Here is a 22,794-nt window from a genome sequence, read left to right as displayed (position 1 = left end):
CCATATTTTTGTACGGGTTAGAAAGAACTTGTCCACAATAAAGTCACTTTCTTCCGTTAACACACTCAAAAAAGTCTGTTTTACACTGCAAAACGGTAGATTTATCACTTTTGTAAGCATATCAATTTATCACTTTTGTAAGCATATCAATTTATAAGCATATAAATTAAAAGCAAACGACGAAACCTTCCATGACAAGCTCATAACACATACTAAACAAGGATTAGCAAGAAACATCCACGCTCGCGATTTTGTCACCCCTCTCCCCCACCCACTGAGCGCTGTTTTGACCGGGAAAGATAATGTTAGCCACGCCCATGTTTTTTTATGGCAGAAAATGTTCACGGCGCTTTAAAATTCACATTTTTTCAGGTTTCATTTTATATTAAATCAGCGACCACGAATACGCGAAACCTCGAATAGCGGCGGTTTACTGTACTCTTGATCTGGTTATCAGCAGTGATTATTTGTGCACTAACAATTTGAAGATAAAGGAACCACTAGGTAGTAGTGATCACTGTGTACTGATGTGGGATTTACTAAAAGACATAACTACCGTCACATGTAAAAAGGAAGAGTTTTTGCTTTTGTAGAGGTGACTACAGTGGTTTCAGACAGTTTTTAAATTCTATACAGTGGGACCAACTGATGATGTTACCAACAGAAAATTCTGAATGGGAAGCATTCAAGGAAGTAATCATGGAAGCTACTAGGCTTTTCATACCGATTAAGAAATGCTGTTCAAGGCTCATGGCCTAAATGGATGTCAGATGAATTAATGAGACTCATGACAGAGAAGAAAAATGCATGGGATGCATTGCATATAAATTATCATGCGACAGAGAAGCCTATGGTAGATATAAGCTAGTCAGTAATCAAGTCACAAAGAAGGTTAGGCAAGTGAATGCAGATTATGAGAAATCTTTGGCAAAGGATGCTAAGAAAAGCAGCAAGAACTTCTTTAGTTATATAAACTTTAGAAGGAAGGGGATGATTCAGATTGGTCCGCTTGATGATCCTGCTCAGATAGCTATCAATCTGAATGATATGATCAACGAGGAGTTATTAAGGGAGGAGAATGCCAGAGTTTATCAAACTGTAACATGGTGCTTAATGATTTTGTAATATTATATTATTTTTGTAATATTGTATTGGATTTTGTAATGAGAGCAAAGCGGAGGAGAAATTATTGAAGTTAAATTTAAGATAGGCACCTGGGGTGGATGGGATCTATCCAGTTATATTAAAGGAGGCAGCAAAGGAAGTAAGCAAACCTATAGCCATAATTATGAGAGCATCCTTTGACTCAGTGGAAGTTTCCTTGGACTGGAGATATGCAAATGTATCCCCAATTCACAAAGGGGATCGAAGGGTGACAGGAGTAATTACAGACCAGTTAGTTTAACTACTGTTCCAGGTAAAATAATGGAGTCACTGGTTAAAGATGCATTGCAGGATCATCTATACAAGACTGCAGCAATAATTCAGACACAGCATGGATTTGTTAAGGGAAAGGCTTGTCTGACAAATCTGATTGGATTACAAAGGAACTGGATGCAAAAAATAATTTTGATATCATATACTTGGATTTCAGGAAAGCTTTTGACACTGTTTCACATTGAAGACTACTGTACAAATTGGAGCAGTATAGTATTAAGGGCAAGTTGCTGCTATGGATAAAGGTATGATTGAGTGGGAAAAGGCAGAGAGTGGTAATCAATGGACGCTGCTCAGTGGCCTAATGTATTAGTGGAGTCCCCCAGGGTTCGGTGTTGGGCCCACTGTTGTTTTATGTATTTATCAATGATGAAAGTATATCAGGTTTAGGCGAAGGTAAAGAAAGCCTGCATGAGAAGCATGCAAAAGTTCAATGAAATTTACCAGTTGTTATGTTGTTGTTATTTGGTTTTTAGGAGCATTAGCAACTAAGGCCATACTGCTCCGGGATATGCGGTGGTCATTCCCTGACCTTTCCGCATCTTCTGTATTTGGTGGTGACGGGCTCGAACCCCGGTCTAATCAAGAAGCATGTGCTACGCACTGCTGCTGCTCCTTCCCACCTGGCTACGGAGGCACCAGAAATTTACCAGTAAAAGTACTTTGCCGTAACGACATTTGTATTGTTGCTCGCTCGGTAAACAGACGGTGGGTGTTATCGGTCAGGAGTAGAAATTGAATCCCATGGAAGAGTGAAACCCTCCCAAAGTGGAGGGGGTAACCTGACCTTTTTTCTTTAGAATCACTGGTGGACTAGTGGATAAATTGTTTATTAAGAAAAAAAAAAAAAAAAAAAGGCAAAGGAAGCCCACACGAGAAGCATGGCAATTTTCAAAAAAGTTTACCGATGAAACTACGTTACGAACATTTTTTACGATGCCAGAACTTCCGACATGACTCTGTTCATGATTCAATTAGTGATTCTAAAGAAAAAAGGTCAGGTTAGCCCCCCCTCCTCGGGAGGGTTTCAAGCTCCCGTGGGATTCAACTTCTACTCCAGACCGATAACACCCACCGTCTGTTTACCGAGCGAGCAACAATACAAATGCCGTTACAGCAAAGTACTTTTACCGGTAAATTTCATCGAACTTTTGCGTGCTTCTCGTGCAGGCTTTCTTTACCTTAGCCCAGGTTTAATGTTGAAGTTTGCAGATGATACGTTTGGCAGGGTTGTTAATGACAGTGTGCTACTGCAACAGGATCTAGAAAAGTTGAGCAGATGGGCTGAGAAGTGGCAACTATAGTACCACCTGTGTGGTACTACACTTATCGTCAAGGTGTCACGGTGTGTTTGTTTTTATTATGGTCTCCAGAGTTTCCCCTATATGCCACTGTAGCATCTGAAAAGGCAAAAGCCTAGGCCGACAAGTGTAATGTATGTAGGGTGCAAGTATGTGTGTTGTTATGTTGAGTGCCGTCACCTGGCAACTTCACAGCCAGGGGACACCTGGTCCCTTGCTCCCTGACTCCCAACCTTGGCCACAAGGACGTGCACCAGGGACTACCCTTTAGCTGAAACTCTTACTGCGGCTATCAGGCAAGCCTGGGAGCCCCAAGGTATTTGGGGGAAAGGAAGTGGAAATAAGAATGAAAAGTATGGGGATTGTAAGGGATGGGAAAGTTGGATAGAAGATAAGGGGAAGAAGAAATTGACAACCCCTGAAGTAGAAGAGAAAGGTTTACAGAAGTTTATAGAAAAAAAGTGGACTATATTCTATTTACTTTTTAAAATCTAATCTTATGATTCTTAGATAAATTTGATAATAAAACATAATAAAACCAGGTTTTGAAAAGAAAATGCTTAATATGTTTTTTGCTATCAATAGCTACTAACTATTCAAATACCAAAACCTCAACAATCTAATCATTCAAATCTTCCCATCAAACAGACAATTGAGTTCAGCCACATTTTCATAATATACAGATTATATTCCCAAAAGACAGTCACGCCAAAATGTCTGTTCAGCTATGGGATAACAGCTATGAGAACTAAACAATCAAGTAGAACACACAGTAAGAACTGTCAGCCAGTAAGAATTTCCTTTCCTATAGCCTGAGTGCGGCCCAAGTACAAGAACAGCAGTTGATTTACATCCAATGAGCATACATCCTTTTAGAGAAAGTGAGCACTCCTTCAGTAACAGCATTATGTGTTTATACAAACTTCAGTATGTCTCATTATTCAGTATGAACAATTCAATAAATTCAAAGCCAGTTTATAGACTGCAGTTTACCTTGAACTTGGGCACCTCCGTAGCCAGGTGGGCAGGAGCAGCAGTGCGTAGCACACGCTTCTTGATTAGACCGGGGTTCGAGCCCATGACCACCAAATACGGAGGATGTGGAAAAGTCAGGGAATGACCACTGCATATCCCCGGAGAAATATGGCCTTAGTTGCTAATGCTCTTAAAAACCAAATAACAAACAAACAAACTTTGAACTTGAGATCCTTTAAGAACATATCCTGAGCAATGTCCAATTAAAGGTTATGGAGTTACATTGTAACTTACACGTATCAAATTGACACCCAATGAAGGGCAGAAAACCAGACACATTCAGTTCATTTACATTCAATGTCCATCAACACCAAACAGAGTCAGTGTATATCTTAGTAAGATATCGACTAGCTACAGAACTTTTTTTTTTTTTTCTTTACCAAAACTTATGGTAGCCACATCAATCTAATAATTCTTAATATACTGGGTCCACAACATTGCCTGGTAAAGGAAAACTCCTTTCAAAAGAGGTAAACGAATCGCTTATGGTGGTAGAAAATGAAAAAGAACTGGGAGTAATTGTACAGTCAGAATGAAATTTTGTTTGCACAATTGCAATCAGTGAAATTTTCTAAGCAGTGCAGACAGGCTGCCAGAGAAGGTCATGGGATATTATCAATGATATACAGGAATTTTGCTAGTGATTATCCCTTTGTATAAGGCAATGGTCAGGCCATGCCTTGAATACTGTGTACAGATCTGGAGGCTCCATTTTAACATTAGCATTGGCATATGATGCAAGAAACCCAGCTTATACAGCACCAGCCGAAAAAAAAAAAAAACCTTCCCATTTCACCCATCCATTCGTTTCAAAAGTTTATCCACTTCTTTCTTGAATTTATTTAAGCTATTGACTTCCACACCAACAGACGAGAGTTCATTCCAGCAATCAAGCACCTGCTGGCTAAAGGAAAATTTCTGCACATCCATTCGGCAACTGTCTTTCCTCAATTTCAGTTTATGCCCCCTCAGGTTTGTAATATGATCAAGAGGAAAATCCCATCAGCACTGAGCCTGTTCAATCCATTTAAGGCCTTATACACCTCAATTAGATTGCCTCACAGGCGCCTAGTCTCCAGATGCTGCAATTTACAGAACTTTAGCCTTTCTTGGTAAGAGCATCCCTTTGTTCCCCTTCTCTCTACTTGTTCTAGCAACTCTACATTCGTCCTAAAATGAGGCTTCCAGACCTGTACGCAGTACTCAAGGTGTGGCCTAACCATTGCCTTATACAAGGGGAATGTAGAGTTGCTTGAGTGAGTACAGAGAAGGGCAACAAGATTGGATAGGGGAACGAAGGGGGTGGTCTTACCAAGAAAGACTTAAGGTCTGCAAATTGCAGCATCTGGAGACTAAGCACCTCCATGGTGATCTGACTGAGGTGTATAAGGCCTTGAATGGGTTGAGTAGGCTCAATGTTGATGGGATTCTTCCTCTTGCTCAGAATACAAACCCGAGTGGGCATAAATTCAAATTCGAGAAAGATAGTTATAGAATAGATGTGTGGAAATTTGCCTTTAGCCAGCAGGCAGTGATTGCTGGAACAACCTTCCATCTGTTGTTGTGGAAGTTGATAGCTTAAATAAATTCAAGGAGGAACTGGACAAACATTTAGAGGGAATGGTTGTGTGAAATGGTTTTATTTATTTATTTATTTTTTTTTTTTTGGCTGATGCAACATAATCTTGCTTTTTTGCATCACAGGCCTCTACTACTACTTCTACTACTACTACTTTTTGCCAACTCTCAAACTGCATCATCAATAAACACCAGGTTGGGTTGTTTTGAAGAAGTGCCAAGATAAATGTCATGAAGAACTGATATGTCACATCAGTATATTTCATGTATTCTCGTGTCTAATTTTTACTGCTTTGTGATATGAAAAATCTGGTTTATTGAGAGGAAAACCCAACAAAGGACAATGTAACAACCCACCCTAAATGTAGAGTAGGTTCCTACAGTGGATAAAACAGTAGTTAACTGGGAGAAGACAAAGAATTATAAATGAATTCTTTTTTTAAATTATAAATTTTTAAATTTTTTTAAATTTTAATTATAAATGAAAAAGGTTATAAATGAATAATCCTCCGAGAGGACTAATCAGATCAATTCTTCAGGATTGTGCACTGTTATTTCTGGTTTTCATTAATGATATAGATAATGGTATTACAAGATTCACACTGCCATACCTGAAAATACAATGGGAAAAGTATATTAGAGATTTTACAATAACAATGAGCTTAGAGAGCAAAGGAAATTTAAGATTTCAGCTCATTTTGAATATTGAAAATAGTATAATTCAAACCAAGTTTTACGGTTTGCTTATTTAAGTACTTGATAATCCAGACTGGATTATTAAATACTCAAACATTAGAAATGGCAGTAGTGGAATATACTTCAGAAACATAAGATGAACTAAAGCAACAGTGACATTATGTATATAAAAGGTGCATCATAATATGTGGCACTATTTCAAGGATGGATTTAGGACCCAAAAACAAAAATCGTGTAAACATACGTCTGATTTTTCTGATTTTGATTCTTCCTTGTTTCCTAGTTACAGCTATTTTTGTGTTCCGGAAATTCTTTCCACAAACTTGAGTTAACATAGCTGGTTGTTGTTGCTATTTGGTTTTTAAGAGCATTAGCAACTAAGGCCATATTGCTCCGGGGATATGCGATGGTCATTCCCTGACCTTTCGGCATCCTCCATATTTGGTGGTCACGGGCTCGAACCCCGGTCTAATCATGAAGCGTGTGCTACGCACTGCCACTCCATAGCTGGCTCCATTCAACTGTTTACAAACAGTGCTCAATATCTTGTAGAGTGACTCTGCTGATAGTTAAGTAAACAAGATTCCATAATGTGCTTTGAGTGATTTCAGTTAGTTCTCCTGACAAGGGCACTACATTAGGAGCTTGTCATTAATATTTTGGTAATATGCAATTGCTGTGACAATGGAGGTTTATTCAAATCAAGAGACAGCAGACATGCATCTCATGTATAGATGCAATGCAAGTCTATATCTCATATAGACTTGCTAGATGCAATGCAGCCAAGATAAGATGTCTGTATGTAAAAAACTTGTCTTTTGAGGTTAGGATGGACATCATGGTGAGATCCAATCTTCCTTACATTTCGAGGGTATATCTTTAATGTGATCACAGGCTGGCCGCTAGATAGTCCACCCGACCAAACCTATTGGTAACTCTCTAGGAGGCTTCTGAATCAGCTAGTGCATAACCTCGCTGCCTCTACTGTCAGATTGTTCTATTGCCACCTCAGAAAAAGATAAAGCTGAACTGCTAGCATCTGCCTTTTCTTCTAACTCGTGTATTAATGATCTTGGTAAACCACCTCCTACCATTCCCAGTACAATCCATTCAATGCTTCCTGTGGTCTTCCATCAAGAGGATGTCAGAGGGATTTTGACAAATCTTGATGCTAAGAAAGCTCCAGGTCCTGACAATACTTCTCCACTTTTTCTCAAAACCTGTGCTCCTGAGCTTACTCCTGTTCTGTGTTGCTTTTTTCACTTTTTTTATTCCACAGATGTTTTCTCTTCTGCTTGGAAATTTGCTCATATCCAGCCAGTTCCTAAAAAGGGTGACAAATCCCTCCCATGCAATTACCATCTGGTTGCACTTCTACTTTTTCTAAAGTAATGGAGAAATCTATTAACCGCCAACTGTTACACTATCTAGAAACCTTCCATCTGATCAACGATCGCCAGTATGGATTCCACCAGTGTCGATCCACTGGTGATATTCCAGCTTATTTTACCCATCTATGGACAAATTCAATGGAAAAGTCTGGTGAAACTCAAGCAGTTGCTCTTGACATTTTAAAGGCTTTTGATCATGTTTGGCTGGCAGAAAGGTCTTCTAAATAAGCTTCCATCTTATTGTTTGCAAACTGGTTTTTGTAATTGGGTATAAAGTTTTCTCTCTGATCACTCACTGTGGATGATGATAGATGGCTCTCAGTCTTCTAACTTCTCCATTAATGTGGGTATTCCCCAGGGTTCAGTTCTTTTTCCCACTCATTTACTCTTGTATATAACTAATGACTCATCTCTAACAAAGTCTCTCCATTCTCTGTCTCATAAAGCTGAACTGCTAGCATCAGACTTTTCTGTCTGTTACTACTGCATGCCTTTTCTATAGATACTTCCATGGGCATGTTCTTCTGAATTGGCTTCTATAATTCCCACCCTCTCTTCCAAACCTGTCTGAACACATGCTGCAACTAGTGAACATCCTTTTACTTTCCAATTTCAAACTCACAGAACCAACTTTTCTTCTTCCCCATTAATTCATTCAATCTCCATTTTCTGGAACAACCTCCCTTCGTATGCATTTCCTGAAAATTACAATCGTCAGAAATTTAATGTCAACAAGTATCTTCTTTCATCTTCTCAACCATCAACCCATGCATGGTACTAAGTACTATAGGTTCTAATACCTCTCATGCTTGGGGTTTTCATTATAAAAAAAAAAAAAAAAAAAAAAAATGGTTTACCAGCAAATCCAAAACCTATGGGAGCAGTCCTGCTTCGTGTATCATTGCTAACTTGTATCTTTACTGGTCTGAAATCCCTTTCCCACATGGCATTCTTCTATTTAGATATGCAGATGATCTTTGTGTGCTAAACTCTCCAAATTTTTTTTTGAAGATTTTGGCCATCTATATCTCCAGGAGCTTATCTTAGAAAACTAATTTTAGCAACCAAAATGCCAATTACTTAGACCTGAATATTAATATTAATAATGGGCATGCTACTCTTAATCTTTATAATAAACATGATGTCTTCAACTTTGTGGTGGTTAATTTTTCTCACCGGTTATCCAATATTTCTAAAAGTGTTCACTCTAATACCATCCTCTCTCAATGTACCAGAATTGCTATCATTTGTAATAATTCCAATATTGCTATTTCTAATTAGAAATTCTACCTTAAATTCATTGCAACTCTTTTCCTTTATCTTATTTACAGTATCACTTTCAAAAAAGCTCTTAATATTATCAAGTTTAAAAATCTGTTGCCAGATTAAATTGATTTAAAGCATATTTCTTACTAAATTGCCATAATATTTTGTCCAACTACATCTTAATTTCGGCATGGTGTGTGAGTTAATTTTATTCACCTATTCTTATTTTCTAGGTTTGTACATTCTGTAAATATTATACATTGTATGATGCTTGACTATACAATGTATGTCCTCCCCCTCCTTTTTTTATTATTATTATTCCTACTTTCACATTATTTTAAATTTGTGATTCATACTCTCAGAATGTAGTTCAAGGTCTTTTCTATAGGAATGGGATTTGTGACGCCAGACTACCTGAGCCTTACTATATTGCTGCATTTACTTTACTTTTCTGTATTCGTCCTCTTATTTCTCATGAGCCATTAGTTTCGTGAACTTATATAAAGAAACTATTTTCTTCCTATATTAACTTTTTCACAAAGTTTTCAGCACTTTTTCTTGCTGCTTTTCATTAATTACATTCTTATCTATGCTGAGTTGTGATTATCATGAATTGATTTCGCTTTTTTTTTTTTTTCAACTAGAGGTCACTAGTCCACACTCTGTATATGAAGCCAAATGAGTTTTACATCTATTGTGTATACTTTTTCTGTAGTTGTATATGCATTCTCTGTGGTATAAACTGTAAACATGACTAATCATAATATTTCTTTCCCTTTATTACTTCTGTTTTGGCTTTAACTTCTTTATTGCTGATTTCATAAAATGTAATCTAAATTTACTCCTAATTTTCATTAGGAGTAAATTAAAATTTTTTTGGCATGTATTTTGCATCCAAAACAGAGGCACAATACTGTAAGTCTTGTCTAACAAATTTTATTGGATACTAAGATGTGGTTACAAAGGAACTGGATGCAAAATATAATTTTTAATATCATATACTCGATTTCAAGAAAGCTTTTGACACTGTTGTGCATGGAAGACTACTGTACAAACTGGAGAATTGTGGTACAAAGGAGCAATTGCTACAATGGATAAAAGGGTGGTTGGGGGGGGGGGAGAAGACAGAGTGTGGTAATCAATGGATGCTGCTCTTCACAGATTAATGTTATTAGTGGGGTCCCCCAGGGTTCAGTGTTGCGCCCACTGTTGTTTTGCATATTTATAAATGATATTGATGAAGGTATATCGGGCTTAATGTCGAAGTTTGCAGATGATACAAAGGTTGGCAGGGTTGTTAATGATAGTAATGGCAGTGTGCTACTGCAATAGGATCCAGAAAAGTTGGGCAGATGGGCTGAGAAGTGGCAACTGAAGCTTAACATTGACAAATGCAAAGTACTGTATATGCTCAGAAGTAACCCCAGAGAAACGTACCAACTGTGGGGTACTACACTTAGGTTGGTAGAAAATGAAAAAGACTGGGAGTAATTGTGCAGTCAGATATGAAATTTTCTTAGCAGTGCAGACAGGCTGCCAGAGCAAGTTATGGGGTATTGTCAATGATATACAGGAATTTTGCTAGTAGGGAAAAGGAAGTGATATCCCCTTGTATAAGGCAATGGTCAGCCACACCTGTTTGTTTGTTGTTTGGTTTTTAGGAGCATTAGCAACCAAGGCCATATTGCTCCGGGGATATGCGGTGGCCATTCCCTGACCTTTCCGCATCCTCCGTATTTGGTGGTCACAGACTTGAACCCCGGTCTAATCAAGAAGCGTGTGCTACGCACTGCTGTTCCTGCCCACCTGGTTCCGGAGGCACCAGGGCCACACCTTGAGAACTGCGTACAGAGAGGGGCAACAAGATTGGTGAGGGGGAACCAAGGGGTGGTCTTACCAAGAAAGGCTTAAGTTCTGCAAATTGCAGCGTCTGGAGACTAGGCACCTGTGAGGTGATCTGATTGAGGTGTATAAAGCCTTGAATGGGTTGAATGGGCTCAATTCTGATAGGATTCCTTATCTTGCTCAGCTTACGAACCTGAGGGGGCAGAAATTCAAATTGAGGAAAGACAGTTATAGAATAGATGTGCAGAAATTTGGCTTTAGTCAGTAGGTAGTTGATTGTTGGAATGATCTGTCATGGAAGTTGATAGCTTAATTAAATTCAAGGAGAAACTGGACAAACATTTAGAGGAAATGGATGAGTGAAATGGGTTTTTTTTTTTCTTTTGGCTGATGCTACATAAGCTTGCATCACATGCTTTTTCTACTACTACTACTTTGAAGGAAAATCAAGGTTGTAAGTTATGCAATATTCTTTTCTAGTGTGGTTTTTTTTATTTATACTTTGATTTATTTCATTTCCGTACTCCTCTTTATTTCTTTTCTATTTATTTACTCCTCTATTTCCCTTTCCCTCCATTACTTTTATCACAACTGATATATATTTACTTTTTTCAGGGTAATTTTCAGAATGCTTCAGATAACATATGTTTATACATATAAATTCTCATGAAATGTGCCAGTATATCTCTCATCAGTGTTTTAAAATAGCTCTTAAAATCAGAGGAGGAGGAGGAGAAGAATCAAGCTATCAGCTGCTGTTATCTGATTATGGGGTACAAAAGACAGAATTCTCTGGAATTGATACAGAAGTTGACGAAATAGATGTAGAAGATAGTATTACTTCAAGAGAAGTGGCAATGAGTTTTTTAACGAATATTTTAATGGTGTTTTACAATTTTTTTTAAAATTCTGATGATTTCACTCCAATGTTCAGCAACTTGTCAAAATACGATCAAACTAAAAAATCTTCAAAATTTTACAAAGAAACTCAATCCACAGAGCCAGCCACAGTAGAAACCCATTAACCAATCTGGAGGCCCTTCATCCATTCAGGAAACTCACACCTGAAAGGGTTAAGGCAATATTTTATCAACATTTTCTCTTTAAACAACTTCAAATGCTCACAAAAAATACAAAACCGGCATTACACTGCATCCATATTACAGCTGCATGCAAGCAATGTTTTTCAGCAACATATATTGCCAAGCTAAATTATTCAATTATGTATTATACATATGATACATAAGCTCAAATTTCTCAGCAGAATCCATGTATGCCTGTAACTACAGAAAAAGTTCAACAAATACATATTAATGATAGTTAACATTTATTTTAAACAACCATAAATAGGTAGAAAGAAGTTCAAAAATGTGAATAGCAAATAAATAACTTCCTCATCTATCAAAAAGGTCATATTAGACCTCTTCTAGTTCTTCTGCTGAAACAGTAACTGCAGTGGCAGTAGATGCAATTTAAATCTGTGTATTTTCATGGTGTTGGGCTTCAAAACTGATTGCCCAGTAGTCTTCCAATCAGAAATTACTAAATGGGGTAGTCTGTTTGAGATCAAAGAGATCACTATTGTGTTTTCTTAGAATAAGCTAACATAGTACAGTTTTAAAAAGCTGTCATCAGGTCAAATAACTTTACTACTATTTTCTTTTGAAGTTCAGGAATGCCAAGATTGTTTTATTCCTTTCTTCCTTCTTTCTCTTTTGTTGTAAATTGAATGCTTCCATCATGTGATACAGTTCATGACATATTGAATGCAAAGCATGGTATGGTAAACATCAGATAACTTGGATTTTCCAACTGATTTGGAAAATCAGTGGGAAGATCATTCTTTAAGCTGGAGAGGTATTGAAATACTAGATTCTTCAAATGACTGGGAGTTAATAAATTTTCTACAAATCTGTAGAGAATTTGTTGTATTAAACATAAGTGCAGTCATCTGTGTGCAGGGATGACTGCATTTATGTTTAAGGATTTTCTAAGATTTTTTTTATTGCATTACCTGTAATCTACTGTTTTCTAACTCTCAATAAACATGTTTCTTTAGATGCTTCTTATTCTTTTTCCATACATGTTGGAAAGCAATGTCCCACAACTTTAAGGCTAGTTATTTGCAAACAACTGCCCCAATTGGGAAAAAAAAAAAAAAAAAAAAAATGATTTTCCATATCAACTGTGCATCCAACATCCACTCTAATAATTTGTATAACTGTTCCTTAAATTTATTCCAACTATCCACTTCCACAACACCAAATGGAAGTTCAAGTTTCCGGCTGAAAGCAAATTTCCACACATCCTTCCTCAATTTAAATTTATGCCCTTGTATGTGTGATGTCTGTGCAAAAGTAAGGATATCATCAATGTTTAGTTTACTCAATCAGATCTTCTCACAGGCAACTGGTTTTCAAGCACTGCAATTTGCAGAACTGAAGTCTTTCTTGGTAAGAATACCCTATTGGTACCCTCACTATTCTCATTGCATTTCTCTGTAGCTGTTCCAGCTGATGCACAACCTTCCTAAAATGAGGCTTCCAAATCTGTATGGAGTACTCAAGATGTGGCCTAACCACTGTCTACGAGCAGAATAATTACCTCCTTATCTCTCCTATCAAAATTCTTGTATATCACTGAAAAAACAACATGAACTATTCTAGCAGCCTGGCTGCCACTCACTGCTCAAAGAACTTCATGTCTGACTGCCAATTACCTCAGGTCTTTTTTGTTTTCCTCTACTTAGAGTGTACTACAGTAATCCCATAATAACATGCCAACTACACAGTTGGCATGTTATTCTGGGATTACTGTAGTACCTTACATTTGTCAATATCAAAAAAAGTTCAATTGCTACTTCAGCCCATCTTTAATTTTTCTGGATCCTGTTGCAGTAGAATTAAGTATTATATTACCCTCTATAAAGGTAGCAGTTGTAGATAGTAGCTTGACAGCAGTAGTAGATGCATTTGATTAAGGAACCAAAACCTTTTGTAATGTTATGGAAGTTAATAAATAACATTTTCCAATTTTTTTTTATAAATAACATTATAAATTTCCATATAATTTTATAAATACATATTTTTATTATTAATATTATAATAAAATGGAAAATGTTATTAAAAAATAACTTTATAATGTCTTATACTCCAGCATGATCACATGCATTAGAGAAGTTTATAACCAGTAATTTTCACATTATCCTTCGAACCACAAATGCCTCAAGCATGTGTACTAGTGAACTTTATGCATCAATTACTCAGCTACATAAGGGCTACAAAAAATGTCTGTTTATAATCTGGCATGACTGCACAGTTCAAAGGAGACTACAATTAGCCATTTTGATAAAAATATTATCATCAACTATATTTAGCAATCATGTAGGCTCAAACAGCAGTCAACTCAAAGGAGTATGTTATTGCACTGTCACATTGACCACTTAGCTATATCACAGATATAACTGAGATAGACGTTGATTGTTGGAAAATGGATAATCTATATGGATGTGATCCATGAATAAAAAAATTCATTTATGGTCACAATTAAGTAAATAAGTAGTACCGTAAATAGCACTTATGTTGTAAACTTAGGAAATAAAATAAGATAACTACAAACTTTAGAGACATTAACTCATTGATAATTTGCTATACCTCATGAATATAACCTTCATATAGTAGGCTCGATGTTTCTTCACCTGGAATTGAAAGAAAAGCCTTATCACCAATGAGTAACGATGGTCTTCTTTCAGCCAATCCTGGCACATTAAGAGAGAGGTAATTTCCACATGGCTGTAGACAGCTCTAAGATATTTAAAAAAATTTAGGATTACAACTATATTAAAAATTAAATAGAACAATATAAGCGAGTCAAATTTATGTAAATCAGAGAAGCTTTTCAAATTAAACTGAAACTCCAATAACAGAAAAACAATGAATATACTTTTTAACTCGCAAATGCAAATTTCATAAAATAGGTCTTTGAATGTTGTTATTATAAGGTAAAAAAATTATGTATGTTAATTAGAAATTGTGTTACAATTTTTTTATGAGACTGCCCTTTAAACTCTTCAGCTGCCAAGTCTGATGCATTTGGAAAGGTGACATTAAAAATAAAGTTAAAAGAAGTTTTTTGATTTTACCCAGAAAAGTGCACACTTTTGCTGAAGGTTCAACACCATCAAAAAAAAAATAAAGGAATACATAAGAAGGAAATATGAAGAAACCAAGAGTCCAAACGACAGACTTGAAATCATTCTCAGGTTGGTTGAAAGCTTTCCAGGAAGCATGAATTAAGTTGTACTTCAAGAGAAGTTCAGATCCGTGATGCACTATTTTTTGTGTGAACTGGAAATATTATGTGATTCAGCTGATATCTGTTCTAATGTTTGGCAGGAAACTGAAAACTAAGAACATCAAGTAATGAATTAGCATTAGTAGAGGCATATGATGAAAGAAAACAAGCTTATATAGCACATCATCCAAAAAAAAACTCTTCCATTTCAATCATCCATTCATTCCAAATGCTTGTCTAGTTCTGCCTTGAATTTATTTAAGCTATCAACTTCCACAAAGATAGATAGAAGTTTGTTCCAGCAATAAACCACCCACTGGCTAAACACATCTATTCAACAACTGTCTTTCTTCAATTTCAGTTTATGCCCCCTCAGTTTTGTAATCTGAGCAAGAGGAAGAATCCCATCTGCATTAAGCCTGCTCAATCCATTCAGGGCCTTATACACCTGAATCAGATCACCTCGCAGGTGCCTACTCTCCAGACGCTGCAATTTGCAGAACTTAACTTTTCTTCGTAAGAGCACCCCATTGTTCCCATCACCAGTCTTGTTGCCCTTCTCTGTAGCCATTCTAGCAACTCTACATCCTTCCTAAAATGAGGCATCCAGACCTGTATGCAGTAATCAATGTGTAGCCTGACCATTGCCTTATACAAGGGGATAATCACCTGCTTCTTCCTCCTCGCAAAATTTTTGTATAACATTGACAAGATCTGATGAGCTATTCTGGCAGCCTGTCTGCACTGCTCAGAAGACTTCATATCTGACTGCACAATTACCCAGGTCTCTTTCATTCTCCCAGTTGGTACATTTCTTTGGGGTTACTGCTACCCATATGCAGTACTTTGCATTTGTCAATGTTAAGCTTCAGTTGCCACTTCTCAGCCCATCTACCCAACTTCTCCAGATCCTATTGCAGCAGCATACTGTTATTACTGTTATTAACAACCCTGCCAACCTTTGTATCATCTGCAAACTTTGACATTAAGCTTGATATACCTTCATCAATATAAATATACAAAACAACGAGCCTAACATTAAACCCTGGGGGACACCACTAATAACGTACATTAGCATTAGTAGAGGCATATGATGCAAGAAAGCTTATGCAGCATCGGCCAGGAAAAAAAAAAAACACGCTCCCATTTCACCCCTCCGTTCGTTCCAAATATCTGTCCAGTTCAGCCTTAAATTTATTTAGGCTATCAAAAAACTTCCACAGCAAAAGATGGAAATCTGTTCCACCAATCAACTAGCCGCTGGCTAAAGGCAACCTTCTGCACATCTATCCCACAACTGTCTTTCCTCAATTTGAATTTATGCCCTCTCAGGTGATTATTCTGCATTAAATTGGTCAGACAAGACTTCCCCTTAACAAACCTATGCAGTGTCTGAATTATTCCTACAGTCTTATCTAGATGATTCCGCAATGCTTCTTTAACCAGTGATTCCATTATTTTCCCTGGAACAGAAGTCCAACTAACAGGTCTGTAATTACTCATGTCACCCTTTGATACCCATTTGTGAACTGGAGATACACTTGCACATTTCCAGTTCGTGGAGACTGCCCCTGAGTCCAACAATGCTCTCATAATTATGGTTAAGGGTTTGCTTACTTCCTTTGCCACCTCCTTTAATATAACTGGATAGATCCCATTCACCTCAGGTGCCTTTCTTATGTTTAACTCCAACAATTTCTCCCCAACTCTTCTCAGTTATTACAAAATCATTTAACTCCCTGTAACATTGGCCCTCTTCTCCTTGAATAACTCCTCATGTGTGAATGTAGATGCAAAATACTCTAGTGTGGCAGCTATCTGAGAATGATCATTTAGAGACAAACCATTGATATCAAGTGGACCAATATGCTTTAGAGCTGTACCCTCGAAATGTAAGGAAGATTGGATCTTGCCTTGATGTTCATCATAACCTCAAACTGCATCAGTCATACTGTATGATGGAAGAGATGGGGAAGGGTTGACTGGAACTTAGCTCTGGAGACTAAACATGGGTTCCATCACTTCAACCCTCCAATAAGCAAAGTGGTGGTATTGCACCAGTTGATGAGAGTCATCTACCACCTAGTATTGCCTGGTAACACAGAGGGGCGGCATTCCTCCATGTGGTGTGGGCACCACACCTCAACCCCTGCTTATATTGGTTCACACCTGGGTGGTCATCCACAGTGCTTGTGCATGGAGGTTATACCCAGGATTACTAACAGTCCCACCATCGTGAAGGTGCAAACAGAGGATTTAGCTGTCTGGAATTTTTTCCGAAATTGGGTCCATTGACTTGAATGTCATCTGAATATCAGTTCCATCAGCGTTTTAGACTCCCAGGTAGCAAGTACAGCTTGTCTGGCATATATGAGAGAATATCTGTGACAACCTTAAGGACCAAACTTTTCTACAAACGTTTCTGAAATTTTGATAAACATATTGTTCTTGTACAAAGTGAATGGAATGACTGGAGAAAGAAGATAACTATAAATGTCAGGTGGAAGTTTATTACAACAATCAATTACTCCCTGGCTGAAGGCATTTTTCTGCAAGTCTATTCTGCAATAATCCTTTACAATTTAAATGTATATCCACTTTTACAGGTCAGGGAATGACCACCGCATATCCCCGGAGCAATATGGCCTTAGTTGCTAATGCTCCTAAAAACCAAATAACAAAAAACAACATATCCACTTTTGCAAAATACAGATATTTCTAAAGTAGCTGGACACAAAGTAATATTATTTAAATTATTACTGTATTAGTATATGACATACTCCAGAGCAGTGAATGTTTGATTTGGACTGCTGATGGCAGTTCTACAAATCTGTGTCTTATTAAATTAAATAGTTTGTATGCACACCTGATTGTAGTGGGATATAATGTCAAAGGAAATGTGTGTGTGTGGGGGGGGGGGTGTATGAGCGTGTGTGTGTGTGCGCGGGCGCGCACACATGAATTTCACTCCTCTCACAGAGTGAGAGGAATGAAATTTAAATGGAAATTTATCATTTTGTTGGATAAAAATTCAGTGCCTGAAGAAAAGGACCACTGCCACTGAAGGACTTAAATCAAAGGACTCGTGAAGTTCCACCTTAACATTAGAGCCCACCTTCATGCATCTAGCTGAATGATAGGATCACCAAAACAAGCAACTTCTGGCTCCAGAGGAAGTAGTTATTTTTGGTGACTCTATTGTGAGTAAAACAGGAATATTTATGTAGTAAGAATAAGGTGGAATAAGAGCAGAATATGTCTGTTGGGGAGGGTGGGAGAAATTTATTTTTTATTTTGCAGGCAGCACAAATGTTTTTTAATGAAGGGTTGAAAAGATACCAGAATACTGACTTGAGCTCATGCTAAATAAGTCTTTCTACTTACATGAATTTGCCTTAATATAAAAAATACTTTTTGCAGACAATATATACACTTACTTCTTTCAGGTCAAACCTTCTCATTTCAAGTGTAATTTGGATTTCTTCCAAATGAAGTAATGTTGAAAAGAATTGAGAATAATTTTTCATCTTCAAACCCTTCAAATAAAGAAAATTCACATAATAAATGTAAAAATATTTAACATTGCTACAATATGTAATTTTTACTATTTTATAATATATCAATATGGGCACTTGATATTTATTTCTTATCTCTATACTAAATTTTTCAGTTCTCTGCAGAGAAATAAAAATATAGACTTATTTGACTTAATTCAAACCATATTTAATTTAAACTCTTAGTTAAAGTAAATGGCATGCAGTATAGATACATAAATAGTATTAGAGGTAATTCTTTATAGATATTAGCAGTATAGTAAATCACAAAAAAAAAAAAAAAAAAAAAAAATCATAATTAAAAACTGGTAGGAAAACCTTTTAACTATGAGTCGTACCCAATCTTGTAATTAAAAAGCTCAAAAATAATAGAAATTACAAATAGGTACTATTCATATATGCATTTCAGTATACACATTTATATGAGACATAGCTCAGGCCTCCGTAGCTGAGTAGTCAGCGGGAATGCAGTAGCACACAATCTTTGAGTAGACCGGGGTTCAAGACCCTGACTGCTATACAGGGTGTCCCAGGAGGAAAGGTCAATATTCCAGATGAAAGGATAGGTCATTTTAAACAAAAAAGTTCATATAAACAAGTGCCCTATCCCGAAAGGTTTCCGAGATAGAGGAATTTGAATATTTATTTTTCAAGTGACAAATTTGGAACAGTTTATAATAAATTTTCACAAATGCCACCATCAACTTCAATGCACTTTTCTACTCATGAGAACATGGTGTGCTGTTTGTCTAAGTGTATCTTCACATTCCTTAATAGGGGCAACAGCGTCCATTATGCGAGCTAGCAGATCATCTCTTGTATCCATCTTTCTTCTGTACATTTCACTCTTCATCCAACCCCATAAACAAAAATCTAATGGAGTTAGGTCTGGAGATCTTGACCACCACCATGACCAATCCACCAAAATTCGGTCCAGATGTTGCTTTAAACATCTGGTAGAATGGGAAGAGGCCCCATCATGCTGAAAGTACATAGCACACCATGTGGCCAAAGGAACATCCTCTAGTTGTTCACTTAATGTATTTTGCAAAAATTGAAGGTAATTGTGTCCTGTCATTTGATGTTCTAAAATAATGGGACCTATCAACAGGTTATCGATCATGCCGCACCACACATTGATCGAGAAACGAACTTGGAAATGTGTTTCCACTGTGCCATGTGGATTCTCGTGCAACCATCGATGAGTGTTACGTGTGTCGTTGATTCCATTCCAGGTAAACGTGGCTTCATCAGTAAATAGTATTGATGGAAGCACTTCACGATTGGCATTTAACCAATGACAAAATTCAAGCCACGTGGCACCGTCCCCTATGTGAAGATTTTGCACATGCTGTGGGTGAAATGGGTACAAGCTCTCTTCATGTAGTGTTCACCATACGTGTGTTCGTGAAACACTGAGACGTGCAGAAAGTCTTCACATGCTAACTGTAGGACTACGCTGAACTATGTTCAGAATGTGTTCCCGTTCCTGCACATTTTCTTGACGTCCTCATTCAGATGAAACATGAGCACTGGGAAGCATACCACTTTCACGCAATGTGTTGAAAACTTGCGAAAAGACTACGATCCGGAATTCGACGTGTAGGAAAGCGCCGATGGTATTCTTCAACAGCAGCAGGGGCGCTACCATCGCAGAAGCCGTAAACATACAGCATATCTGTAAAATCGGCATTAGTAAAAATGTGCACCATTTTAGCAACCACTTCTACAATTAGAACTGACAACTGACGCTACTCACTGATTCACTCGCAGTCTGATTCACAACTACAGTCACAACAATCAACTGATAACTGGCAATTGACAATCAAATGGTGCAGTCTGATGGGAGGGAATGAAAATATTGTGCGCCAATTTCAAAACAAATGTAAATTAAAGTAGCTCTATCTCGGAAACCATTTGGGATAGGACACATGTTTATATGAACTTTTTTGCTTAAAATGGCCTATCCTCTCACCTTCTGGAATATTGACCTTTCCTCCTGGGACACACTGTATACAGTCGATCTGCCAACTCGCACTGGACCAGCGTGGCAGATTATGGTCCATTTCCCTCAGCATCCTACAGTGGGTTGATAATGGCTGCAGTTTACCTTTTTTTCTTTCTTTTTTTTTTTTTTTTTTAGCTCAGGTGTCTCACATATGCACGTAGCATAGTTCAGGTGTCATTTTCATGGTATATGCAGAATCTGCATTTTTTTCTTTTTAATTTTAATTGAGAAAATATAAATGAAGTTGTCTTTAAACATTACAATTGAATATTTTTATATTTCATATACCAGCAAAAATTTCAAACTATTAGTTACAGTGAATTTCAGTTACCACATACATTTATATATTCTAATTTGTTAAGAGATATAACAAAAATATCAAATCATAAAATATTTTAAATTTTAATAACAAAATTGCAGTTTGAAAATAGTGTGGGGGTAACTTAAATGAAAGTATCAGCATTTTAGTTCATAGTTTTAAGAAATGGTTTCACAATTGCATTTTGTAGTATGATGTATATTGTCTGCATAATAATAATAAAAAAAAAAAAAAAAAATCTGTAAACCTGTAGTAATTTTAAAATTACAAAAATAATAATAATAACAGCATTCAGTACTGTTTTAATTCACAAAATACAGATAAAACAAAAAAAAAAAAAAAAAATCGTGCATTTCTATACCTTATTCATTTACACAAGTTAAACATTTTTACCTCTGCCAAGAAAGGAAAGTTATCTATAAGCTTTCTTCTGTTTTCATCCTCTACAATCTCCCACATATGAACAGGCACAGAATAATGAGGTAAAAAAGAAGAAAATTTCATTTTTTTCCTAGTATCAGAAAAAAAAAAAAAAAACATTTAATCAAATTGTTGGGCTTATTAAGATATCATAAGAAAGTTAATAAATTAAAAGAAAAAAAAAAAAAAGCGAAAAAATGAATACAGATTGTTCTCCACTTTACAAATTAATTCATTCCTAGCATGTGCTCGTACAGCAGGAATTCATTTCCCATAGATGTATTGCTAAAAATAGAGGTTACATTCTCAACAGTAAAGTTTGATCATAGTAATGTTAAATAATTATGCTTAAACAATGATTTAGTTATCCAAAGAAATCAAAACATAGCCTTAAAATCAAGCAAATTATAATAATAAAGAAATTATTTTTGTCATACAAGCGTTAAAGAATGTTTATTCTTCATCATCATCGACTGATAACAATGAAGAATAATGAGATCACATTTGCTTATGATCACATATTTTGTTTCCAATGTTATTCCTCTTCGCTGTTTCTTTTTATTAATATCACTCACTGTAGTATTACTTCGTTTTGGCATGCTGTACAGTATTAATAATTGAGATAAATATGAAATAAGATGACGTAGTGAAAATGAAAAGCAACACAACCACTCTTCATAATGTCAGCTGTAACTGCTTTATGTTATGTGAGTCAGTGAGACGCTCTCATCTGCCTGAACAAACAAACAAACAAATGTACAGCAGTAACTTGCTTTTTTTTTTAAGTCGTCAGACTTTTCATAACTTGAATACCATAATGCACAACATTGTCATTAAAATCCATAGACAACTTTATATTATCACATAACTTCCGTACAATTATTATCAACTTTCAACCCTTAAGCACAGCTATACAATATTAAGTAGTAATGTAGTATTGCATAGCTACACAAGTGGCTTGAAATGTTGTATTTATGAATGTTTAGCATTTATTTATTGCAATTAACGTTCATATTTTCAAATCTGTTGATACTTGATAAAAAAAAAAAAAACAACTCGTAAACCTAGGAACTCGTAAAGCAGAAACTGCCTGTATATCAAAACGTATTAAAAATGTGGCACTTGATTTTAATTGAGGAAAATAAATCTGAACTTGTATTTCTAGCTGCTATCCCAATAATTCACGGGAGAACTTTATTAATCCTACAATGTTAGAATAGCAGGAGAGACTGTTTCTACAGGGATGGGATACACTTAAATAGAAAGGGTGCAAGAATATTTGCTGATGCTATCGAGGCAGTGTTAGGTGGGTCGAAAAACTGCTAGCTTGGGGGGGGCTACAAGGACTAATCAATTAACAGTAGCCACTGGCAGAGGTGAAAGTGATTCTTGCACTGCTTCTATTGGAATGAGCAGCAGCCTGGAAAATAGGATGCAGGATATTTCAGAGACTGCTAGGAGTCATTGCGGTACAAGTAAACACATGGGTTGTATCAGGGTAGCTAAGAATAGGAACAGGTGCATGTATACTTCTGTGTACACCAATGCTAGGAGTTTGGTAAATAAATTTGATGAATTTGAGGTATTGCTCGCAACATCAAAGGCAGATATTGTTGGGATATCAGAGACGTGGTGTCACACAGATATAAGG

General features: G+C 36.6%; 1 protein-coding gene across 1 annotated transcript in view; it reads right to left on the bottom strand.

Moving 5' to 3' along the window:
• LOC150090395 (RNA helicase Mov10l1-like) overlaps positions 1-22,794 on the bottom strand; it is a 230,447-nt gene that overhangs the window by 105,994 nt on the left and 101,659 nt on the right. The window contains exons 9-11 of the mRNA XM_090390298.1: positions 21,117-21,234; positions 18,280-18,378; positions 14,203-14,352 (exon numbers count right to left, since the gene is read on the bottom strand). Of these exons, the coding sequence (XP_090246424.1) occupies positions 14,203-14,352; positions 18,280-18,378; positions 21,117-21,234 (367 nt within the window). The remainder of the gene's footprint in view (positions 1-14,202; positions 14,353-18,279; positions 18,379-21,116; positions 21,235-22,794) is intronic.

Source organism: Mastigoproctus giganteus, chromosome 2 (assembly GCF_048544385.1).
Source record: "Mastigoproctus giganteus isolate SK-2022 chromosome 2, ASM4854438v1, whole genome shotgun sequence".
NCBI lineage: Eukaryota > Metazoa > Arthropoda > Arachnida > Uropygi > Thelyphonidae > Mastigoproctus > Mastigoproctus giganteus.
This window is presented reverse-complemented; position numbering and strand designations above follow the sequence as displayed.